Source organism: Tachyglossus aculeatus, chromosome 1 (assembly GCF_015852505.1).
Source record: "Tachyglossus aculeatus isolate mTacAcu1 chromosome 1, mTacAcu1.pri, whole genome shotgun sequence".
Lineage (NCBI taxonomy): Eukaryota > Metazoa > Chordata > Mammalia > Monotremata > Tachyglossidae > Tachyglossus > Tachyglossus aculeatus.
This window is the reverse complement of record NC_052066.1, coordinates 65,568,973-65,591,120: the sequence shown is the minus strand read 5'-3', so window position 1 is coordinate 65,591,120 and position 22,148 is coordinate 65,568,973. Positions and strand designations below refer to the sequence as shown.

The following is a 22,148-nucleotide window of genomic DNA, read 5'->3' as shown; positions in this document are numbered from 1 at the left end:
ATGAGCACGGGCCTCGGAGTCAGAGGACCTGGATTCTAATCCCGGCTCTACCAATTGCTTGCCAAATGACCTGGGCTTAACTTCTCTGGGCCTCAGTTTCTCCAGCTATACAGTAGGGATTCAATACTTGTGCTCTTCCAAGCGCTTAGTTCAGTGCCCTGCACACAGTAAGCACTCAATAAATACAATTAAGTAAGAGGGAGAACATGTATTGTGAGCCCCCTGTGGGACAACTTCATCACCTTGTAACCTCCCCAGCGCTTAGAACAGTGCTTTGCACATAGTAAGTGCTTAATAAATGCCGTTATTATTATTATTATTATTATTATTGAATTACTGTGTGCAGGGCACTGAACTAAGCGCTTGGGAGAGCACAAAAAATATAAAAACAGACACATTCCCTGCCCACAGGGAGCTTAGGGTCTAGAGGGGAAGACCGTGAGCCCCATGTAGGACAAGGACTGTGTTCGAACTAATTAACTTGTACCTCCCCCAGAGCTGGGAACATTGTGTGACACATATTAAGTGCTTTAACAAATAACATGAAAAAAGCACACTCACTAAATGCCATTAATTGATTGACTGACTGAGAGACTGTCAGCTCTTTATGGGCAAGGAACATGTTTACCAACTCTGTTATATTGTCCTCTCCCAAGCACATAATACAGTTCCTTGCACACAAGAAGCGCTCAGTAAATACCACTGATTGACTAATAATAATACTAATTATAGTATTTGTTAAGCGCTTACTATGTGCTGTACTAAGCTTACACTGTACTTGGGGTGGATACAAGCAAATCAGGTTGGACAGTCCCATTAATGATAATAATAATAATATTGGTATTTGTTAAATGCTTACTATGTGCCAAGCACTGTTCTAAGCGCTGGGGTAGATACAAGGTAATCAGGTTCATTCATTCAATCGTATTTATTGAGCGCTTACTGTGTGCAGAGCACTGTACTAAGCGCTTGGGAAGTCCAAGTTGGCAACATATAGAGACAGTCCCTACCCAACAGTGGGCTCACAGTCTAGAAGACTGTGTCCCATGGGGGGCTCACAGTCTTCATCCCCATTTTACAGATGAGGGAACTGAGGCCCAGAGAAGTGAAGTGACTTGCCCAAAGTCACACAGCTGACAAGTGGCGGAGCTGGGATTTGAATCCAAAGCCCGGGCTCTTTCCACTGAGCCACGCTGCTTCCCCTGTCCCACGTGGGGCTCACAGTCTCGATATACATTTTCCGGATGAGGTGACTGAGGCCCAGAGAAGTGGAGTGACTCGCTAAGGTCACACAGTGGACAGTGAGGGAGGCAGAATTCAAACCCATGCCCTTATGACTCCCAGGCTGGTGCTCTAGCCATTATGCCACGCTGCTTCTTGACAGACTGCGAGCCCGTTGTTGGGTAGGGACCGTCTCTATATGTTGCCGACTTGTACTTCCCAAGCGCTTGGTACAGTGCTCTGCACACAGTAAGCGCTCAATAAATACGATCGAATGAATGAATGAGTGAGCCGGTAGTAGTACCAAGGCAGCTCTGGCTACCAGCCCCACGGCTCCAGTGTTCCTGCTGCTGAAAGGAACGTCCCAGACTGAGCCCCCGAACCTTATCCTCTGCTCCCCCTCCCCTCCCCATCGCCCCCCGCCCCTCCGCCCTACCCCCTTCCCCTCCCCGCAGCACTGGGATATATTTATGCAGATTTATTACTCTATTATTTTATTAATGTTGTGTATATAGCTATAATTCTATTCATCCTAATAATAATGATAATGATGGCATTTGTTAAGCGCTGACTATGTGCAAAGCACTGTTCTAAGCGCTGTCATGGGTTCAAATCCCGGCTCCGCCACTTGTCAGCTGTGTGACTTTGGGCAAGTCACTTCACTTCTCTGGGCCTCAGTTCCCTCATCTGTAAAATGGGGATTAAGACTGTGAGCCCCCCCATGGGACAACCTGCTCACCTTGTATCTCCCCAGCGCTTATAACAGTGCTTTGCACATAGTAAGCGCTTAACAAGTGCCATCATTAAGTGCTTAATAAATATCATTATTATTATTGTACAAGGTAACCAGGTCAGGCACAGTCCAATATGGACACACATCAAACGGAGAGGGAGAACAGGTACTACATTCTGGACTGTAAGCCCATTGTCGGATAGGAATTGTCTCTATTTGTTGCCAAGTTGTACTTTCCAAGTGCTTAGTACAGTGCTCTGCACACAGTAAGCGCTCAATAAATACGAGTGAATGAATGAATGTATTCTGATTCCCAGGCCCAAGCTCTTTCCACTAGGCCACTTCACCCCCGTTACCTCGCGTCGTGGTGGATTTCTCTGCTGGTTAAAAAAAAATGGCCTGTCGATTTTCTCCATTACCAACTGAAGGAATGTCAATCAATCGTATTTATTGAGCGCTTACTATGTGCAGAGCACTGTACTAAGCGCTTGGGAAGTACAAGTTATTATTAGAATATTATTGAGGAGGCTGTAACCTGGGAACTGACCACCCCAAGAAAAAGTGATCTAGATCCTCCTTGTTACCCAGGGACTAAGTTTATGTCCTGTACAGAGACGACAAGTGCAATTCCCCATGAACGGGATGCTGGTTTCGAATCTCCGTACAACCGGAGGGGCCGGTTCTTGGGGGTAGCCAATTCTCTGGGGCTACTTATTCACTCAATCGTATTTATTGAGCGCTTACTGTGTGCAGAGCACTGTACTAAGCGCTTACTTACCGCTTCTTCCCTCTAGTCAAGAAATCCCCCAATTAGCAGGTGAGGAAAATTAAACTAAGCTCAAGGCTTAGAATTTAATGGGTTGCTTTCTATCATTTCCTGGTCTATACGGCCCCACCAAGTTTACGCTGAGAAGCCGTGTGGGCTAGTGGATAGAGCATGGGCCTGGGAGTTGGAAGGAAATGGGTTCTAATCCCGGCTTCTCCACTTGTGTGCTGTGTGACCTTGGGCAAGTCACTTCTCTTTGCCTCTGCTACTTCATCTGTAAAATGGGGATTAAGACTGTGAGCCCCATGTGGGGCAGGGACACAGTCAATCAATCAATCAATCAATCAATCAATCGTATTTATTGAGCACTTACTGTGTGCAGAGCACTGTACTAAGCGCTTGGGAAGTCCAAGTTGGCAACATATAGAGATGGTCCCTACCCAACAGTGGGCTCACAGTCTAGAAGGGGGAGACAGAGAACAAAACCAAACATATTAACAAAATAAAATAAATAGAATAGATATGAACAAGTAAAATAAATAAATAAATAGAGTAATAAATATGTACAAACATATATACATATATACAGGTGCTGTGGGGAAGGGAAGGAGGTAAGACTGGGGGGATGGAGAGGGGAATGAGGCTTGGTACAGTGCTTGGCACATAATAAACTCAATGAATGCCATTTAACAATAATAATAATAATAATAATAATAATGGCATTTATTAAGCGCTTACTATGTGCAAAGCACTGTTCTGAACGCTGGGGAGGCTACAAGGTGATCAGGTTGTCCCACGGGGGGCTCCCAATCTTAATCCCCATTTTACAGATGAGGTAACTGAGGCACAGAGAAGTTATGTGACTTGCCCAAAGTCACACAGCTGACAATTGGCAGAGCTGGGATTCGAACCCATGAACTCTGACTCCAAAGCCCGGGCTCTTTCCACTGAGCCACGCTGCTTCCATTTAAAATAAAAGGCTTATAAAGAGGCTCTAGCTCTTAGCCTCAGACCTACAGGCCTGCTGATTGTGACTTTGACATCCACGTGGCTCAGTGGAAACAGCCCGGGCTTTGGAGTCAGAGGTCAAGGGTTCAAATCCTAGCTCTGCCAATTGTCAGCTGTGTGATTTTGGGCAAGTCACTTCACTTCTCTCTGCCTCAGATACCTCATGTAAAATGGGGATTAAGACTGTGAGCCCCCCGTGGGACAACCTGATCACCTTGTAACCTCCCCAGCGCTTAGAACAGTGCTTTGCACATAGTAAGAGCTTAATAAATGCCATTATTATTGTTATTATTATTATTATTATTATTATTATTATCATTATTATCCACATGCTGGTTGGATTTGATTTTTGTAGACCTAGAGGCAAGGATCCTCTCTCAGGATAGCAACTGGAGAGTTTCCAGTCCTCTACCAGTCTCAGCTCCGGGAGGGAGAGTCAAGCAGAGGCCTTCCCATTCCATTCCTAGATAGAGAAGTGGCTAGCGAGTGGAAAACGATCCACTACAAGTCAAAACTCACCCGTGCTGGGCAGCAGCGGCATGGGAGAGAGTGGAGGGTGGAAACTCAAGCTTACCACGTGGAAGGAGGCAATGATCAACCACTTCCAAATTTTGACCGAGAAAACTCTATAGATCCCCTACCAGAACGATCGCAGATGGAGGTGGGGCGTTCTGGGAGAGATGCGTCCATGGCATCGCTACGGGTCAGAGACGACTCAACGGCGTAAAACGAGACAAGAGGCAAGGAGAACTGTTCATTTTCCTTCCACGTCTGGATAGGGGGAAGGTAGGCCCGGGGAATCCCCGGCTACTCCAGGGACCAACGAGGGGTCTTCCGGACAAGGGGTGGATTTTGGTACACCGGACCTGAACTTCCCGGGTGGGGGAAAGCACTTTCTGAACTAGAGTTTGTTAGTGGACGCCTTCCCGATATTTTCAAAATGTCTGTCGGGGTTTCAGGAATCAATTAGTGGGATTTGCCGGGGGCTTTTTGTGTGCTCTGCACAGAAGAGGATGCTACTGTAGATAGAAATGGTCCCTGTCATCATCATCAATCGTATTTATCGAGCGCTTACTATGTGCAGAGCACTGTACTAAGCGCTTGGGAAGTACAAATTGGCAACACATAGAGACGGTCCCTATCCAACAGTGGGCTCACAGTCTAAAAGGGGGAGCCTCTGGAGATGAGTCCAGATGGCTTAGCTCTGTACCTGTTGGGTAGTCCCCTAGTCCCCTGCCTTGGGCCACTGTGGTGAGGTATGGCTTTTGGAGAAGGGGGGCTGAAGCAGTAAGTGCTTAACAAATACCAGAAAATAAAATAAAAACAATGATCTAAGTGCTGGGTAAAATTCTATTTATTTTGATGGTACTGACACCTGTCTACTTGCTCTGTTTTGCTATCTGTCTCCCCTTTCTAGACACTGTGAGTCCGTTGTTAGGTTGGGACTGTCTCTATATGTTGCTGAATTGTACTTTCCAAGCGCTTAGTACAGTGCTCTGCACACAGTAAGCGCTCAATACAACTGAATGAGTGAATGAATGAAAGACACAAGTTAATTATGAGTTCCACATGGAACGTTCAGTCTAAGCACTGAATCCCTGTTTTACAGTTGAGGAAACTGAGGCACAAAAAAGTTTAAATAATAATATAATAATGATGGCATTTATTAAGCGCTTACTACGTGCAAGGCACTGTTCTAAGCGCTGGGGGGGACACAAGGTCATCAGGTTGTCCCACATGGGGCTCACAGTCTTCAGCCCCATTTTACAGATGAGGTAACGGAGGTACAGAGAAGTGAAGTGACTTGCCCAAAGCCACCCAGCTGACAAGTGGCGGAGGCGGGATATGAACCCATGACCTCTGACTCCAAAGCCCGGGCTCTTTCCACTGAGCCACGCTGCTTCTCTAAATGATTTTAGACAATCTTTTGGACTGTGAGCCCACTGTTGGGTAGGGACTGTCTCTATATGTTGCCAATTTGTACTACCCAAGCGCTTAGTACAGTGCTCTGCACAGAGTAAGCGCTCAATAAATACGATTGATGATGATGATGATTTGCCCAAGGTCACTTAGCAAGCTAGTGACAGAACCAGGAGTAGGCCACACTGCTTCTTATTTCTCTTGTCTCTACCCTGGTGATTAGCACATAGTAAGGTAAGCCCTTAACAAATACCCCAATTATTATTAAAAAACTTCCTCCACTTTTCCTAGACTTGGTTTCTGCTCCTTGGCAATGCACTAATGTTCCCTGTGCATACTGAGCTCTTTCCTGATGTTTGGTTTTTTTGAGTGGTGGTAAATCCTCACTCATTAAATTATAGTTCTGCAACGGGGGTATGGGGATCACATTTGCTTCCAGTAAAGCGGAGAGAGCAATAGTGCACAAATGCGTGACAGTCCACCATGCCGTGAGTAGCACGTGCTTTGATTCTTTGGAATTTAGTGTGATAACATTCTTAATAAATGACACATCAACATGCGTCATCTGGTAGTTTCGGAAGGAAGGAGAAATGGGAAATGAGTTGCCCAGGGTCACACAGCAGACAATGGTGACCTTAGGCAAGCCACTTAACATCTTTGTGCCTCAGTGACCTCACCTGTCAAATGGGGCTTGAGACTGTGGGCCCCATGTGGGAAAGGGACTGTGTCCACCCTGACTGCCTTGTATCTACCACAGTGCTTCGAAAAGTGCTTGGCACATAGTAAGTGCTTAACAAATACCATTATTATGATTATTATTCATAATAATAAAAGAATGATACATGAGATAACGAAACATTTCTACTCATCTAACCATTTTACTCAGTTCAGGCGTGGTCTGAAATACCACGCGATAACAAAGTGAGGCTGAGGAAGGGAAGGTGAGGAAGATGCTAATTCTGTCATGTTGTACTCTTCCAAGAGCTTAGTACAGCGAGAAGCAGTGTGGCTCGGTGGAAAGAGCCTGGGCTTTGAAGTCAGAGGTCATGGGTTCAAATCCCAGCTCTGCCAATTGTCAGCTGGGTGACTTTGGGCAAGTCACTTCACTTCTCTGGGCCTCAATTACCTCATCTGTAAAATGGGGATTAAGACTGTGAGCACCCCATGGGACAACCTGATCACCTTGTAACCTCCCCAGCGCTTAGAACAGTGCTTTGCACATAGTAAGCACTTAATAAATGCCATTATTATTATTACTACAGTGCTTCGAACATAGTAAACGCTCAGTAAGTACCATTGCTTGATTGATTGATGAGAAGCAGTGTGGCCTAGTGGATAGAACACAGTCCTGGGAGTCAGAAGGATCGGGGCTCTAGTCCTGCCTCTGCTCTGCTGTGTGACCTTGGGCAAGTCACTTCACTTCTCTGTGTCCAAGTTCCCTCCTCTGTAAAATGGGGATTAAGACTGTGAGCCCCCCGTGGGACAACCTGATCACCTTGTAACCTCCCCAGCGCTTAGAACAGTGCTTTGCACATAGTAAGCACTTAATAAATGCCATTATTATTATTACTACAGTGCTTTCAACATAGTAAACGCTCAATAAGTACCATTGATTGATTGATTGATTGATGAGAAGCAGTGTGGCCTCGTGGATAGAACACAGTCCTGGGAGTCAGAAGGATCTGGGCTCTAGTCCTGCCTCTGCTCTGCTGTGTGACCTTGGGCAAGTCACTTCACTTCTCTGTGTCCAAGTTCCCTCATCTGTAAAATGGGGATTAAGACTGTGAGCCCCCCGTGGGACATGGGACTTTGTCTGATTTGATGACCTTTCATCTTGATGACCTTTCATGACCTTTATGTGGCCAACTTGTACTTTCCAAGCGCTTAGTTCAGTGCTCTGCACACAGTAAGTGCTCAATAAATACGACTGATTGATTGATTGATCTACCCTGGTGATCTGAATGAACAAAGGGGAGATTCCCTCCCCCTCCCCCCGCCTTATCTCCTTCCCCTCCCCGCAGCCCCTGTATATATATATTTGTACATATTTATTACTTTATTGATTTTACTTCTACATATTTACTATTCTATTTATTTTATTTGGTTAATATGTTTTGTTTTGTCATCTGTCTCCCCCTTCTAGACTGTGAGCCCACTATTGGGTAGGGACCGTCTCTATATGTCGCCGACTTGTACTTCCCAAGCGCTTAGTACAGTGCTCTGCACACAGTAAGCGCTCAATAAATACGATTGAATGAATGAATGAATCTGAACAGTGCCTGGAGCATAGTAAGCTCTTAACAAATACCATTTAAAAAAAAATGAGGCAAAGGCGCTGAAGGTTGGTCATCCTTACCTTAATGGAGGCCCCTGCAAATCTCGCCAGCTGTTTGATGTGTTGGCCCTTCTTTCCAATAATGGCACCTACTGCCTGGGTGGGAATGAAGAGATTCACCACCTCCTGTTCTGGCACCTGAGAAGAGAGTGCGAGAGACACGTGGCATCAGAACCTCGTTTCAGCTCGAACTTACGGGGTGGAACCCATCCTGGTCCACGAAAAGGTGGATTCCAAATGTGGGCTTCTCCAGCTGAAATGAATACAGGTAAACGAAGTATTAGTCAGACTTCTAATTGGGCCGATTTATTATTATCAAAAATAATAATAATTGCATTTGTTAAGCACTTACTAGGTGCCAGGCACAGTGGAAAGAGCCCAGGTTTGGGAGTCAGAGGTCATGGGTTCTAAACCCGGCTCCCCCACATAATAATAATAATAATAATTTTGGTATTTGTTAAGCGCTTACTATGTGCAAAGCACTGTTCTAAGCGCTGGGGAGGATACAAGGTGATCAGGTTGTCCCATGTGGGGCTCACAATCTTAATCCCCATTTTACAGATGAGGCAACTGAGGCACAGCGAAGTGAAGTGACTTGCCCAAAGTCACCCAGCTGACAAGTGGTGGAGCCGGGATTTGAACCCATGACCCGTGACTCCCAAGCCCGTGCTCTTCCCACTGAGCCACGCTGCTTCTCTGCATCAATCAATTGTATTTATTGAGCGCTTACTGTGTGCAGAGCACTGTACTGCACATGTCTGCTGTGTGACCTTGGGCAAGTCACTTAACTTCTCTGAGCCTCAGCTACCTCGTCTGGAAAATGGGGATTAAGACTGTGAGCCCCACGTAGGACAACGTGATCACCCCCGGTGCTTAGAACAGTGCTTTGCACATAGTAAACACTTAACAAATGTCATAATTATTATTATTATTATTATTACTAAGCACTGGGGGCGGGGGGGGGGGGATACAAACAAATCGGGTTGGACACAGTCCCTGTCCCACACGGGGCTCACAGTCTTAATCCCCATTTGACAGATGAGGGAACTGAAGCGCGGAGAAGGGAAGTGACTCGTCCAAGGTGACACAGCACACAAGTGGCAGATCTGGGGTTAGAGCCCATGACCTTCTGACTCCCAGGGCTCTATCCACTAGGGCCATGATGAAATTTGTGAAAGGGGGCACCGGCCCCCCAAAATGCAAGTGGGCTCTTTGCCAACCAGACCGGCCAGCGCTCCCTCCATTTTACTGACCAGAGAGGGCTTAGCATTCTGTTAGCGCGCTTAACAGTACTTTCTGCACAGTAAGCGCTCAATAAATAGAGAAGCAGCGTGGCTCAGTGGAAAAGAGCCCGGGCTTTGGAGTCGCAGGTCATGGGTTCAAATCCCAGCTGTGTGACTTTAGGCAAGTCACTTCACTTCTCTGGGCCTCAGTTCCCTCATCTGTAAAATGGGGATTAAGACTGTGAGCCCCCTGTGGGACAACCTGATCACCTTGTAACCTCCCCAGCGCTTAGAAAAGTGCTTTGCACACAGTGCTTAATAAATGCCATTATTATTATTAAATGCCATTGGTGATGATGTTAGGAAACTTGACTGTTGTGGGGCCCTATGGTAGCTTTATTTTCAAGCAGAAATACGGGAAGGGAGAGGCTTAGAAGTGTGATCTAGTGGATAGAGCTTGGGCCTAGAATCAGAAGGCTCTGGATTCTAATCCCGCTTCGCCTCAGGCCTGCTCTGTAACTTTGGGCAAGTCCCTTCACTTCTGTGCCTCATTTACCTCATCTGTAAAATGGGGATTAAGACTGTGATCCCCATGAGGGACAGAGACTGTGTCCAACCCAATTTGCTTGTATCCACCCCAGCGTTTAGAGCAGGGCCGGGCATCATCATCATCATCAATCGTATTTATTGAGTGCTTACTATGTAGAGCACTGTACTAAGCGCTTGGGAAGTACAAATTGGCAACATATAGAGACAGTCCCTACCCAACAGTGGGCTCACAGTCTAAAAGGGGGAGACAGAGAACAAAACCAAACATACTAACAAAATAAAATAGTAAGCGCTTAACAAATACAGCAATCATTATTATTCGTAGTAGTTTGTTTCTGAAAGAGTGAGAGCCGAGAGTCCTGAAAGAAGATGTGGAACCAAAGAGGTTAGGAAGAGAGGAGGAAGGAAAAGGAGATGAGGTAGAGTGGAGAAAATAAGAGGAGTTAGAACGGAGGGCTGGAAGGGCAGAGAAGGGAGGAAGAAGCCACATTTTAATAAACCCTGCTTGGAAGTGGATCTCCAGCTTAGAGAGGTGTTGTTGAAAGCCCAGCTGAAATTTCAAAAGTGAGATTTGGTTCCATGTGAATTGGGATTCACTGAAAAGTAGTTTTAAGGAAGTAGCACATTGTATCCTTGTAAAACCCCCAAAAGGACAAATGAGTTATGCTAGCTTTTGAGTTCTTGACCCTGAAGAACATCACCAGATGCCTGGATAATGAAAGGTGACTTTTCAATCAGGTCCAAGGCTCCGCTGACTCACTTCCGACCCAGAAAAACGGAGCCAATTCCTTGGAAAAAGGTGACCGCTCAAAACACGGAACGCTTCGTCTTTAAGGTGAAACACCACAACGGGAAGCACTGCACCACCTGGCTCCTTCTGAGAAATGAGCTCATTAAACCAGTGATTCATTCAGAAGGAAAATCAAGTGTGGGCATTTTGTTTCTTATCCCGACCAAGCTAGGCAGGCAAGTCCTGCTGGTTCTTCCCAGATTATTCTACCTCCAGGAGAAACCCGACGAACCCAATCGCTACCTGAAAAACAACCCGAAGGTGAAAAGCCGAGCTGTGAAAACAGAAACTTTCCTCAAATGGGGAGGCGAGTAGACCGGTGGCTAAAACCCCGTGACCGCCACACACGGCGTGAAATCCTAGCACGAAACCTTCTAGACCGTAAAGCTCGTCACAGACAGGGAACGTGTCTGCCAATTCTGCCGAACTGTATTCTCCCAAGCACTTAGTACGGCGCTCCGCACGTAGTAAGCGCTCAATAAATCCCACTGATTGATCGAGCGATAGTATTTATCCGCAAACGAGCTGATGGAAGTCGCCGACTGCTGGTTGTCCCTATCCGCCGCCGTCTGTCTGGGAAATAATCTGCTCCGAGAGTCATCTTCGGAATATGCGGCTATTTCCTGGCTGAGGACACAGAACAGCGACCGCCTCCTCGAAATCCTTGGCTACGGTCCGGGAAGCCGGCCCTGGGAAATGCCCGAGTGATGACTCAGGCGTTGGGGAAGTTTGTATGAACACACGGCCGGGTCTCTCTATACCACAGCGTGAGCTGTAGAAGTAGAATAAATAATAATTAGTTCGAGTGGGTGGCTGTATCATGAGCAAGTCATTTGCTTAGGACATTGTGTCCTGGGGTGGCGGGGAAGAGGATAAGGTGATTAATGCTGTGGAAAATGCACCGAACGAGTGACTTTCTGGTGGTCTAGGCGTGCTTCCTCTTTAGTGGCAGTCCCTGATCTCGCCCTGGAATAATTGTATTTTTTCCTCCTCTTTCGATGTCTCGAGCAGCAGTATGGCCTAGTGGAAAGAGTCCAGGCCTGGGACTTCTGACTCCTAGACCTGTAGATGAACTCTCCCAGACTAAGCCCCCACTTATTTATTTATTTTACTTGTACCTATCTATTCTATTTCTTTTATTTTGTTAGTATGTTTGGTTTTGTTCTCTGTCTCCCCCTTCTAGACTGTGAGCCCACTGATGGGTAGGGACTGTCTCTATATGTTGCCAGCTTGTACTTCCCAAGCGCTTAGTACAGTGCTCTGCACACAGTAAGCGCTCAATAAATACAATTGATGATGATGATGATGATTGATTTTCCTCATCTCCCACTCCCTTCTGCATCGCCCTGACTTGCTCTCTTTGCTCTTCCCCCCTCCCAGCCCCACAGCACTTGTGTAAATATCTGTCATTATATTTATTTGTATTAATGTCTGTCTCCGCCCCCACTAGACTGTAAGCTTGTTGTGGGCAGGGAATGTCACTGTTTACTCTTGTACTGTACTTTCCCCAAGTGCTTAGGACAGTGCTCTGCACACGGTAAGCGCTCAATAAATACCATTTGAATGACTGAATGAGAGAACTCTGGCAAGGAATGGGTCTCACAGGCCTGACCGCACTCGGCACATAGAAAGACCATCACTTGTTGTTTCGTTCTGTCTGTGGTTTGCAGCACTCGGGGGTTGTTTTCGGTTTTATCCCCATTTCTCCATCTTAAAGCTTTGGTTCTGTCCTAGTAGCGTGGCCCTAGTGGGCACAGCCCAGAGCCTGGGTGTCAGGGGACCTGGGTTCTAATCCCAGCTCCGCCACTTGTCTGCTGTGTGATCTTGGGCAAGTCACTTTGCTTCTCTGGGCCTCAGTTATCTCCTCTGAAAAATGGGAATTAAGACTGTGAGTACCAAACGGGACCCGGACTGTGTCCAACCTGATTAGCTTGTATCTAACCATGAGAAGCAGCGTGGCTCTTGTATCAAGAGAAGCAGCGTGGCTCAGTGGAAAGAGCCCGGGCTTTGGAGTCAGAGGTCATGGGGTCAAATCCCGGCTCCGCCAGTTGTCAGCTGTGTGACTTTGGGCAGGTCACTTCACTTCTCTGGGCCTCAGTGACCTCATCTGGAAAATGGGGATGAAGACTGTGAGCCCCCCGTGGGACAACCTGATCACCTTGTAACCTCCCCAGCACTTAGAACGGTGCTTTGCACATAGTAAGCGCTTAATAAATGCCATCGTTATTATTATTATTGCCCCAGCACTTAGTACAGTGCCTGGCACATAGTAAGCATACCATAAAAAGGAGGGGAAAGAAAAGAGCCACTCTTTTTTTCTTCACTGCGGGCTGTTAAGCCTACTCATCAGCCACAGTTCTCTCCCGGCCATCGGCTGTGACGCCGCATCAGCCGCGGTTTTGGTCTCTTCCATCCCTGGGCCGCTTCCTCTAGTTTCCTTGGTTTTGGGTTGCCCCATCCCTCTAGCAGCTGGTTGGGTAACCGCCTGGATCTGTTCTTCTCCCAAGTCCCATCCAGGAAAACTGTGGGGAGATGAGCTTCAGTGCCGGTGGACTGGCTTTGTTCCAAGCCTTTATGGTTTGTCAGCCTTCCTGCCTGGTCCTGGGAGTCCGAAGGACCTGGGTTCTAATCTCAGCTCCGCCACGTGTCGGCTGGGTGACCTTAGACGAGTCATTTCACTTCTCTGGGCCTCAGTTACCTCATCTGTAAAGTGGGGATTGAGACAATGAACCTCCTGTGGGTGAGCCCACTGTTGGGTAGGGACCGTCTCTATATGTTGCCAACTTGTACTTCCCAAGCGCTTAGTACAGTGCTCTGCATACAGTAAGCGCTCAATAAATACGATTGATTGATTGATTGATGGGGGCAATGGACCATGTCCAACCTACTTTGTATCTACCCCAGTGCTTAGTACAGTGTCTGGCACATAAGCAGCGCTCAGCAAATGTATTTAAAACACCACCACCACCAATAAGCCAGTAGTGCTGTCGCAGCACCTCAGCTCTGTAAGCCTTCAGTCTGGTGGGAAACCCAATTCTGTGTTTTTAAATGCTATTCATTAAATGCTTACTACTACTACTACTACTAATAATAATAATGGCATTTTATTAAGCGCTAACTACATGCAAAGCACTGTTCTAAGCACTGGGGAAGTTACAGGGTGATCAGGTTGTCCCACGGGGGGCTCACAGTCTTAGTCCCCATTTTACAGATGAGGTAACTGAGGCCCAGAGAAGTGAAGTGACTTGCCCAAAGTCACACAGCTGACAATTGGCGGAGCCAGGATTTGAACCCATGACCTCTGACTCCAAAGCCTGGGCTCTTTCCACTGAGCCATACGGCTGCTATGTGCCAGGCACCATACTGGCATATTGCCACCATGCTAAGGCCAGTTTCCAGGAAGGTAAGCTGGCCTTCTCGATTTGCTTTACTACTTCCTTGTCTGTCAGTCAAGTGCACTTATTGATCACCTACTGTGTGCACAGCACAATACCCACATTCTTGGGACAGTACAACAGAATTAACAGACATGATCCCTGCCCGCGAGGAGTTTACAATCTAGCTCGGAACGCACAGGCGCTAAAATCGTCTATAGATAGGAAGAAATGCTAGAGTAAGACGATACGTACGGAACGGTTCTGGTGGATTGTCAGTACTTAAGTGGCGGAGAATTGCTAATGGGGCAGTTGGAAGAATGGAGGGTGGAGAGTTTAGAAGTGAAGATGGGAAAAACTACCGGACCAGATGAGATTGCAGACGGGTTTGAAGACGGGGAGAAGTCGGGGTCCATTAGATACGAGGTGGGCGGGAATGAGCAAGACGTCGGCGGGGGCGATGAGGACGATCGTAATGATAATCACTGTGGTATTCATTAAGCACTTAGTGTCAGGCACTGGGGTAGATACAAAATAATCAGGTCCCCCATGGGGCTCACAGTCTAAATAAGAGGGTGCTTAGGTATTCCCATTTTCCAGATGAGGGAACTGAGGCTCAGAGAAGTTACGCGACTCGGCCAAGGTCACACAGCAGACAAGTGATGGAGTCAGGATTAGAACCCAGATCTTTTCACTTCCAGGCCCGTGCGTATTCCACTGGGCCTCGCTGCTTCTCAAGAACCTAAGGCATGGTGAGTAGGCTAGCCACTCCCTGCACGTCTCCTGCAAACGGCACACAGGTGCACGCTGTGGCTGAAATAACTGTGGGATTTTTTAGGCACTTACTATGTAGGTGCCAAGCACTGGGCACTACTAGGGTAGAAATCAAATCATCCAGTCCCACAGGAGACTCGCTGTCTAAGTAGGAGGGAGGACAGGTACTGAAACTCCTCACCCTGGGCTTCAAGGCTGTCCATCCCCTCGCCCCCTCCTACCTCACCTCCCTTCTGTCCTTCTCCAGCCCAGCCCGCACCCTCCGCTCCTCCGCCACTAATCTCCTCACTGTACCTCGTTCTCGCCTGTCCCGCCATCGACCCCCGACCCACGTCATCCCCCGGGCCCGGAATGCCCTCCCTCTGCCCATCCGCCAAGCTAGCTCTCTTCCTCCCTTCAAGGCCCTATTGAGAGCTCACCTCCTCCAGGAGGCCTTCCCAGACTGAGCCCCTTCCTTCCTCTCCCCCTCGCCCCCCTCTCCATCCCCCCCTTCTTACCTCCTTCCCTTCCCCACAGCACCTGTATATATGTATATATGTTTGTCCATATTTATTACTCTATTTATTTATTTATTTTACTTGTACATATCTATTCTATTTATTTTATTTTGTTAGTATGTTTGGTTTTGTTCTCTGTCTCCCCCTTTTAGACTGTGAGCCCACTGTTGGGTAGGGACTGTCTCTATATGTTGCCAATTTGTACTTCCCAAGCGCTTAGTACAGTGCTCTGCACATAGTAAGCACTCAATAAATACGATTGATGATGATGATGATGAACCCCCAATTGTGCAGATGAGGGAGCGGAGGCCCTGAGAAGTTGAGTGACCTGCCCAAGGTCACACAGCAGGCATGCTGCGATTCCAGGAGCCTGCAGTCAGCAACATTCATCATTGGCTGGATCCGAATGAGGCTGGTTAGAGATCCTAAGTGGGGAGCTGTGACAGAGCACAGTGGTTACCACAGTCTGAGATCTTCATCATCATCAATCGTATTTATTAAGCGCTTACTGTGTGCAGACCACTGTACTAAGTGCTTGGGAAGTACACGATGGCAACACATAGAGACAGTCCCTACCCAACAGTGGGCTCACAGTCTAAAAGGGGGAGTCTAAAAAGATCTTCCACCTTCCCCCTTGAAGACGGCGGTACGGAGCATCTTGGGATCCTGGGGTAACGCTTCAGTGCTCCATAAATTGCGGAACATTTTGTGGCCCAGTATACTCCCCCCATCCTTGTAACTCTCAGCAGTTTTATCATCAGGCCCAGGTGTTTTGCCACTTTTATGGCTCTGGCTGCTGTGGTAGCTTCCTCAATAGTTGGAACAAGGACAACGGCCCATGTGAAGTTTTCTGGGCTTTCTTGTAGGGCCCTGCCGCAATTGATGCTATTTATCGAGCACTTATTGCGTGCAGAGCACAACAACAATAATGGTATTGGTTCAGCACTTACTATGTGCCAGGCACTGTACTGAGCGCTGGGGTGGATCCTAGCAAATTGGGATGGACAGTTCCTGTCCCACATTGGAAGCAGCATGGCTCAGTGGAAAGAGTCCAGGCTTGGTCGTCAGAGGTCATGGGTTCTAATCCCTGCTCCGCCACTTGTCAGCTGTGTTACTTTGGGCAAGTCACTTAACTTTTCTGTGCCCCAGTTCCCTCGTCTGTAAAATGGGAATTAAGACCGTGAGCCCCACGTGGGACAACCTGATCACCTTGTATCCACCCCAGCATGAGAACGGGGCTTGGCACATAGTAAGCGCTTAACAAATACCATCATTATTATTACTAATAGCTTGGGAGAGTACTGTACAACAAAGTTAGTAAGCACAATCCCTACAACAAGGAGCCTACGGTCTAAAGGTCTCCGATCTCTTCCTCTCTCAATCAATCAGAACACTGATTATCTTAACCTGTTATCTGAGCACTTACTGTGTGCAGAACACTGAATTAAGTGCTTGGGAAAGTACAGTATAACAATAAACAGACACATTCCCTGCCTACAATGAGCATACAGTCTAATAATAATAATAATAATAATAATAATGGCATTTATTAAGCGCTTACTATGTGCAAAGCAACGATCTAAGTGCTGGGGAGGTTACAAGGTGATCAGGTTGTCCCACGGGGGGCTCACGGGGGGCTTAATCCCCATTTTACAGATGAGGTAACAGGCACAGAGAAGTGACGTGACTTTCCCAAAGTCACACAGCTGACAATTGGCGGAGACAGAATTTGAACCCATGACCTCTGACTCCAAAGCCCTGGCTCTTTCCACTAAGCCATGCTGCTTCTCCAAGTCTAGAAGGGGAGACAAGCATTAATATAGATGAATAAGTTACAGATCTGAACCTAAGTGCTGTAGGGCTGAGGGTGGGATGGCTCCAATAATAGTAACAGTAATTAAGCCCTTATTATGCGCCAAGCACTGTAATAAGTGCTGGGGTAGATACAAGATAATCAAGTCAATCTCCAGTCTACATTATTTGCTATTGCATGGATAGCGTGTTAAATTGTCATTTGGAACAACTCTCTCTGCTCCAGGGAATCAGCTCGGCCTAGAGGATGGAGCCTCGGAGTCAGAACGACCTGGATTCTACTCCTGGCTCTGCCACTTGCCTGCTGTGTGACCTTGGGTGAGTCACTTCACTTCCCTGAGCTCCCAAGCTCTTAGTACAGTGCTCTGCATACAGTAAGTGCTCAATAAATACAATTGAATGAATGAATGAATGAACCACGTTACCCCATCTGTAAAATGGGGATTAAGACCGTGAGCCCCATGTGGGACAGGGATTGGGTTCCAACCTGATTAGCTTGTATCTATCCCAGCACTTAGAACAGTGCTTGACACATAGTAAGTGCTTAACAAATGCCATCATCATCATCATCATTATTATTATTATTATGTTCAAGATCCTCCTTCAACAATGAGCCTTCTACGATTAACTCCTGACATCCCAAATAATAATAATTGTGGCATTTGTTACACTTACAAATGCACTGTACATTACACGCCAGGCACTGTACTAAGTGCTGGGGTAGATATAAACAAATTGCATAAGGCTCACAGTTTCGATCCCCATTTTACAGATGAGGTCACTGAGGCCCAGAGAATGACAACAATCATAATAATAATTATTATTATGGTATTTGTTAAGCGCTTACTATGTGCCAAGCACTGTTCTAAGATCTGGGATAGACACAAAGTTATCAGGTTGTCCCATATGGGGCTCACAGTCTTAATCCCCATTTCACAGAAGAGGGAACAGAGGCACAGAGAAGTTAAGTGACTTGCCCAAAGTTACACAGCAGACAAGTGGTGGAGCCAGGATTAGAACTACCTTCCCTTGATGATCTAATTAATGACCTCAATTCCACCCTCTCTACCGAACTCAACTCACTCGCTCCTGTCCCCTCGTTCATTCATTCATTAATTAATTCATTCAATCGTATATATTGAGTGCTTTCTGTGTGCAGAGCGCTGAACTAAGTGCTTGGGAGAGTACAATACAGCAATAAACAGACACATTCCCTGCCCACAACGGGCTTACAGTCTAATAATAATAATGATGATGGTATTTGTTAAGCACTTACTATGTGCCAAGCACTGTTCTAAGAGCTGGGATAGACACAAAGTTATCAGGTTGTCCCATGTGGGGCTCACAGTCTTAATCCCCATTTCACAGAAGAGGGAACAGAGGCACAGAGAAGTTAAGTGACTTGCCCAAAGTTACACAGCAGACAAGTGGCGGAGCCGGGATTAGAACCCACAACCTCTGACTCCCAAGGACAGGCTCTTACCTCTGAGCCACGTTGTTTTTCTAGAGTCGGGGAGGCAGACATCAATTCAAATAAATAAAATAACACATATGTACATAGGTGTTGTGGGGCTGGGATGGGAGGAAGAGCAAAGGGAGCAAGTCAGGGCGATGCAGAAGGGAATGGGAGATGAGGAAAAGTGGGGTTTAGTCTGGGAAGGCCTCTCGGAGGAGATGAGCCTTCTGTAAGGCTTTGAAGTGGGGGAGAGTCACTGTCTGGCGGGTTTGAGGCGCCCTGGATCCGCAGCCCTGCATCACCTCTACAGTTCACTTCCTTTGCTTCTGTACACGAGCCACAGAGCGCTGCTCGTGGAAATCTAGGGATCAGGCCAACTTCGTCCACCTCATCTTCACCCTTGCGTGTTTTGATTCTGCCCTCTTATCTGCCCAGCAAAATTATTTCTCCATCCTTATAGACACCCATGCCCAATGCCCTCGCCAGTTGTTCCAGATTCTTAACTCTCTTCTCAAACTCCCTATCTCCCTTCCTCCCTACCCCTCATCCCTAATGACCCGGCTACCTACTTTATTGAGAAAATTGACACTATCAGGCATGATCTCCCCCAAATTTCCCCTGCTCTTCTCCAGGCCCTCCCATCGTTCCCAGCGGTATCTCTCAAAATCCACCCCCTCCTCCTGTGCATCCAACCCCATCCCTTTGCACTTTATCAAAACACTTGCCCCCCCCACCCCTTCTTCCCTCCCTCACTGCCATCTTCAACAGTTCACTCTCCAGTGGTTTCTTTCCCACTGCTTTCAAACAGGCTCGTGTCTCCCCTAGCCTAAAAAAAACCCTCCCTTCACCCCACAGCTCCCTCCGGTTATTGCCCCAACTCCCTCCTACCCTTCCTCTCCAAACTCCTTGAGCGAGTTGTCTACACCCGCTCTCTCAAGTTCTTCTCCTCCAATTCTCTTCTTGACTCCCTCCAATCTGGTTTCTGTCCCCTTCACTCCACAGAAATCGCCTTCTAAGAGGACACAAATGAGCTCCTGCTGGCCTCTACACTGGCCTAATCCTCCTCAACCTCTCAGCTGCCTTCAACAAGGTCGACCACCACTTTCTCCTGGAAACATTATCCAACCTCAGCTTCACTGACACTGTCTTCTGATTCTCCTCCTATCTCTCTGGCCGTTCATTCTCAGGCCCTTTCGGTGGCTCCTCCTCTACCTCCCACCCCCTAACTGTGGGGGAGCCCTCAAGGTTCAGGTCTGGGTCCCCTTCTATTCTCCATCTACACCACCTCCCTTGGAGAACTCCTTTGCTCCCATGGCTTTAACTACCACCTCTGCGTGGATGATTCTCAAATCTACATCTCCAGCCCTGATCGCTCTCCCTCTCTGCAGTCTCGTGTTTCCTCCTGCATTCAAGACATCACCGCTTGGCTGTCCTGCCATCACCTCAAATTTAACGTGTCCAAAACAGAACTCCTTATCTTCCCACCCAAACCCTGTCTTCCCCTGACTTTCCCATCACTGTAGACGGCACCACCATCCTTCCTGTCTCACAAGCCCATGACCTTGGCGTTATCCTCGACTCCTCTCTCTCTTTCAACCCACATATTCAATCCATCACCAAATCCTGTCGGTCCCACCTTCACAACATCGCTAAAATCCTCCCTTTCCTCTCCATCCAAACGGCTACCACATACCACCACTTCTGGGTCTCAGTTCCCTCATCTGGAAAATGGGGATGAAGACTGTGAGCCCCACGTGGGACAACCTGAAGACCTCGTGTCTCCCCCGGTGCTTAGAACAGTGCTTGGCACATAGTAAGCGCTTAACAAATACCACCATTATTATTATTACCTCCGTGGGCGAGTAGCTTCTCTTGGAAGCAGAGTGGCTCAGTGGAAAGAGTAAGGGCTTCGGAGTCAGAGGTCATGGGTTCAAATGCCAGCTCCACCAATTGTCAGCTGTATGACTTTGGACAAGTCACTTCTCTGCTTTAATTCTGTTTGTTCTGACGACTTAACATCTGTCTACATGTTTTGTTTTGTTGCCTGTCTCCCCCTTCTAGACTGTGATCCCGTTGTTGGGTAGGGACCATCTTATATATGTTGCCGACTTGTACGTCCCAAGCGCTTAGTACAGTGCTCTGCACACAATAAGTGCTCAATAAATACAATTGAATAAATACGATTGAATGAATTAATTCAATCACTTACTTTCTCGCCTTGATCACTGTATCAGCCTCTTGCTGACCTCCCTGCCTCTTGTCTCTCCCCACTCCAGTCCATACTTCACTCTGCTGCCCGGATCATTTTTCCATAAATGTTCCCACTCCTCAAGCACTTCTGGTGGTTGCCCATCCACCGTCACATCAAATAAAAACTGCCTATCACCGGCTTTAAAGCAGTCAATCACCTTGCCCCCTCCTACCTCACTTCGCTACTCTCTTACTACAACCCAGCCCGCACACTTCACGCCTCTAACGCTAACCCACTCAGAGTACTTCCATCTCATCCATCTCACCGCTCACCTCTCACTCCGGCCATGCTTCTGGTCTGAAGCGTCCTCCCTCTTCACATCTGACTGCCAACTTGTACTTCCCAAGTGCTTAGTCCAGTGCTCTGCACACAGTAAGCGCTCAGTAAATATGATTGAATGAATGAATCTGACAAAGAATTATTCTCTCCATCTTTAGAATCTTATTAAAGGCCCATCTCCAAGAGTCCTTCCCTGACTAAACCCTCATTTCCCCTTTTTCTATTCCCTTCTGCATCTAACTTATTCCCTTTGTTCCCCACCCCTACAGCACTTAGGTATGTATCTATAATTTATTTATATTAATGTCTGTCCACCCCTCTAGACTGTAAGTTTATTGTGGGCGGGGAATGAGTTATATTGTTGTGTTGTACTCTCCCAAGTGCTTGTTATGGTGCTCTGTGCACAGTAAGCACTCAATAAATACATCCAGCCAACACCTCAAGCTTAGCGTGACCAAACCCTGTCCTTCCGCTGACTTTCCCATCACTGTAGACAGAACCACCATCCTCCCTGTCTTACAAGCCCATACTCTTCGCATTACCCTCGACTTATCTCTCTCTTTCAATCCACATATTCAATCTTTCACCACATCCTGTCAGTTCTAACTTCACAGCATCGCTAAAATCCGCCCTTTCCTCTCCATCCAAACTGCTACTGTGCTGATCCAAGCACTTATCATATCCTACCCTGACAGCTTCATCAGCTTCCTTGCTTACTGGGTGGAATACTGAGTTTTTCTTTCTGCTAATATGCTACTCAGTAATTCAGCCCCCTTCATTTCTATTGGGAGAATATAAAGAAAGCTGATTTCAATTTACTCAGCTCTCAGCAAGAAGGGTGAGATGGCCATCACTTGGAAAGGTTTTTTGCAAGTTTACAACTGAACCTGTTTTCTTCAATTTCCCTACTTATCCTCACAGTAATTTCTTAGCCAATTTTAGCCAACCCAGTGGAATTTTAAAATCCCAACTCACAAGGATACACATCCCACACAGTTTTCCTTTTTGTGGGGTTCATCCTCTAGACTGTAAACTCGATGGGTAGGGACCGTCTCTATATTCCCAAGCACTTAGTACACTGTTCTGCACACAGTAAGCGCTCAATAAATACGATTGAATGAATGAATGAAAGGGAGCGTGTCTACTGACTCTGCTGCACT

At 47.1% G+C, this 22,148-nt stretch overlaps 1 protein-coding gene across 2 annotated transcripts in view; it reads right to left on the bottom strand.

Moving 5' to 3' along the window:
- The window catches only part of IGF2BP2 (insulin like growth factor 2 mRNA binding protein 2), a 324,744-nt gene that overhangs the window by 16,185 nt on the left and 286,411 nt on the right, over positions 1-22,148 (bottom strand). For both annotated transcript variants that reach the window (XM_038762344.1, XM_038762421.1), the window contains one exon: positions 8,005-8,121. In XM_038762344.1, the coding sequence (XP_038618272.1) occupies positions 8,005-8,121 (117 nt within the window). The remainder of the gene's footprint in view (positions 1-8,004; positions 8,122-22,148) is intronic.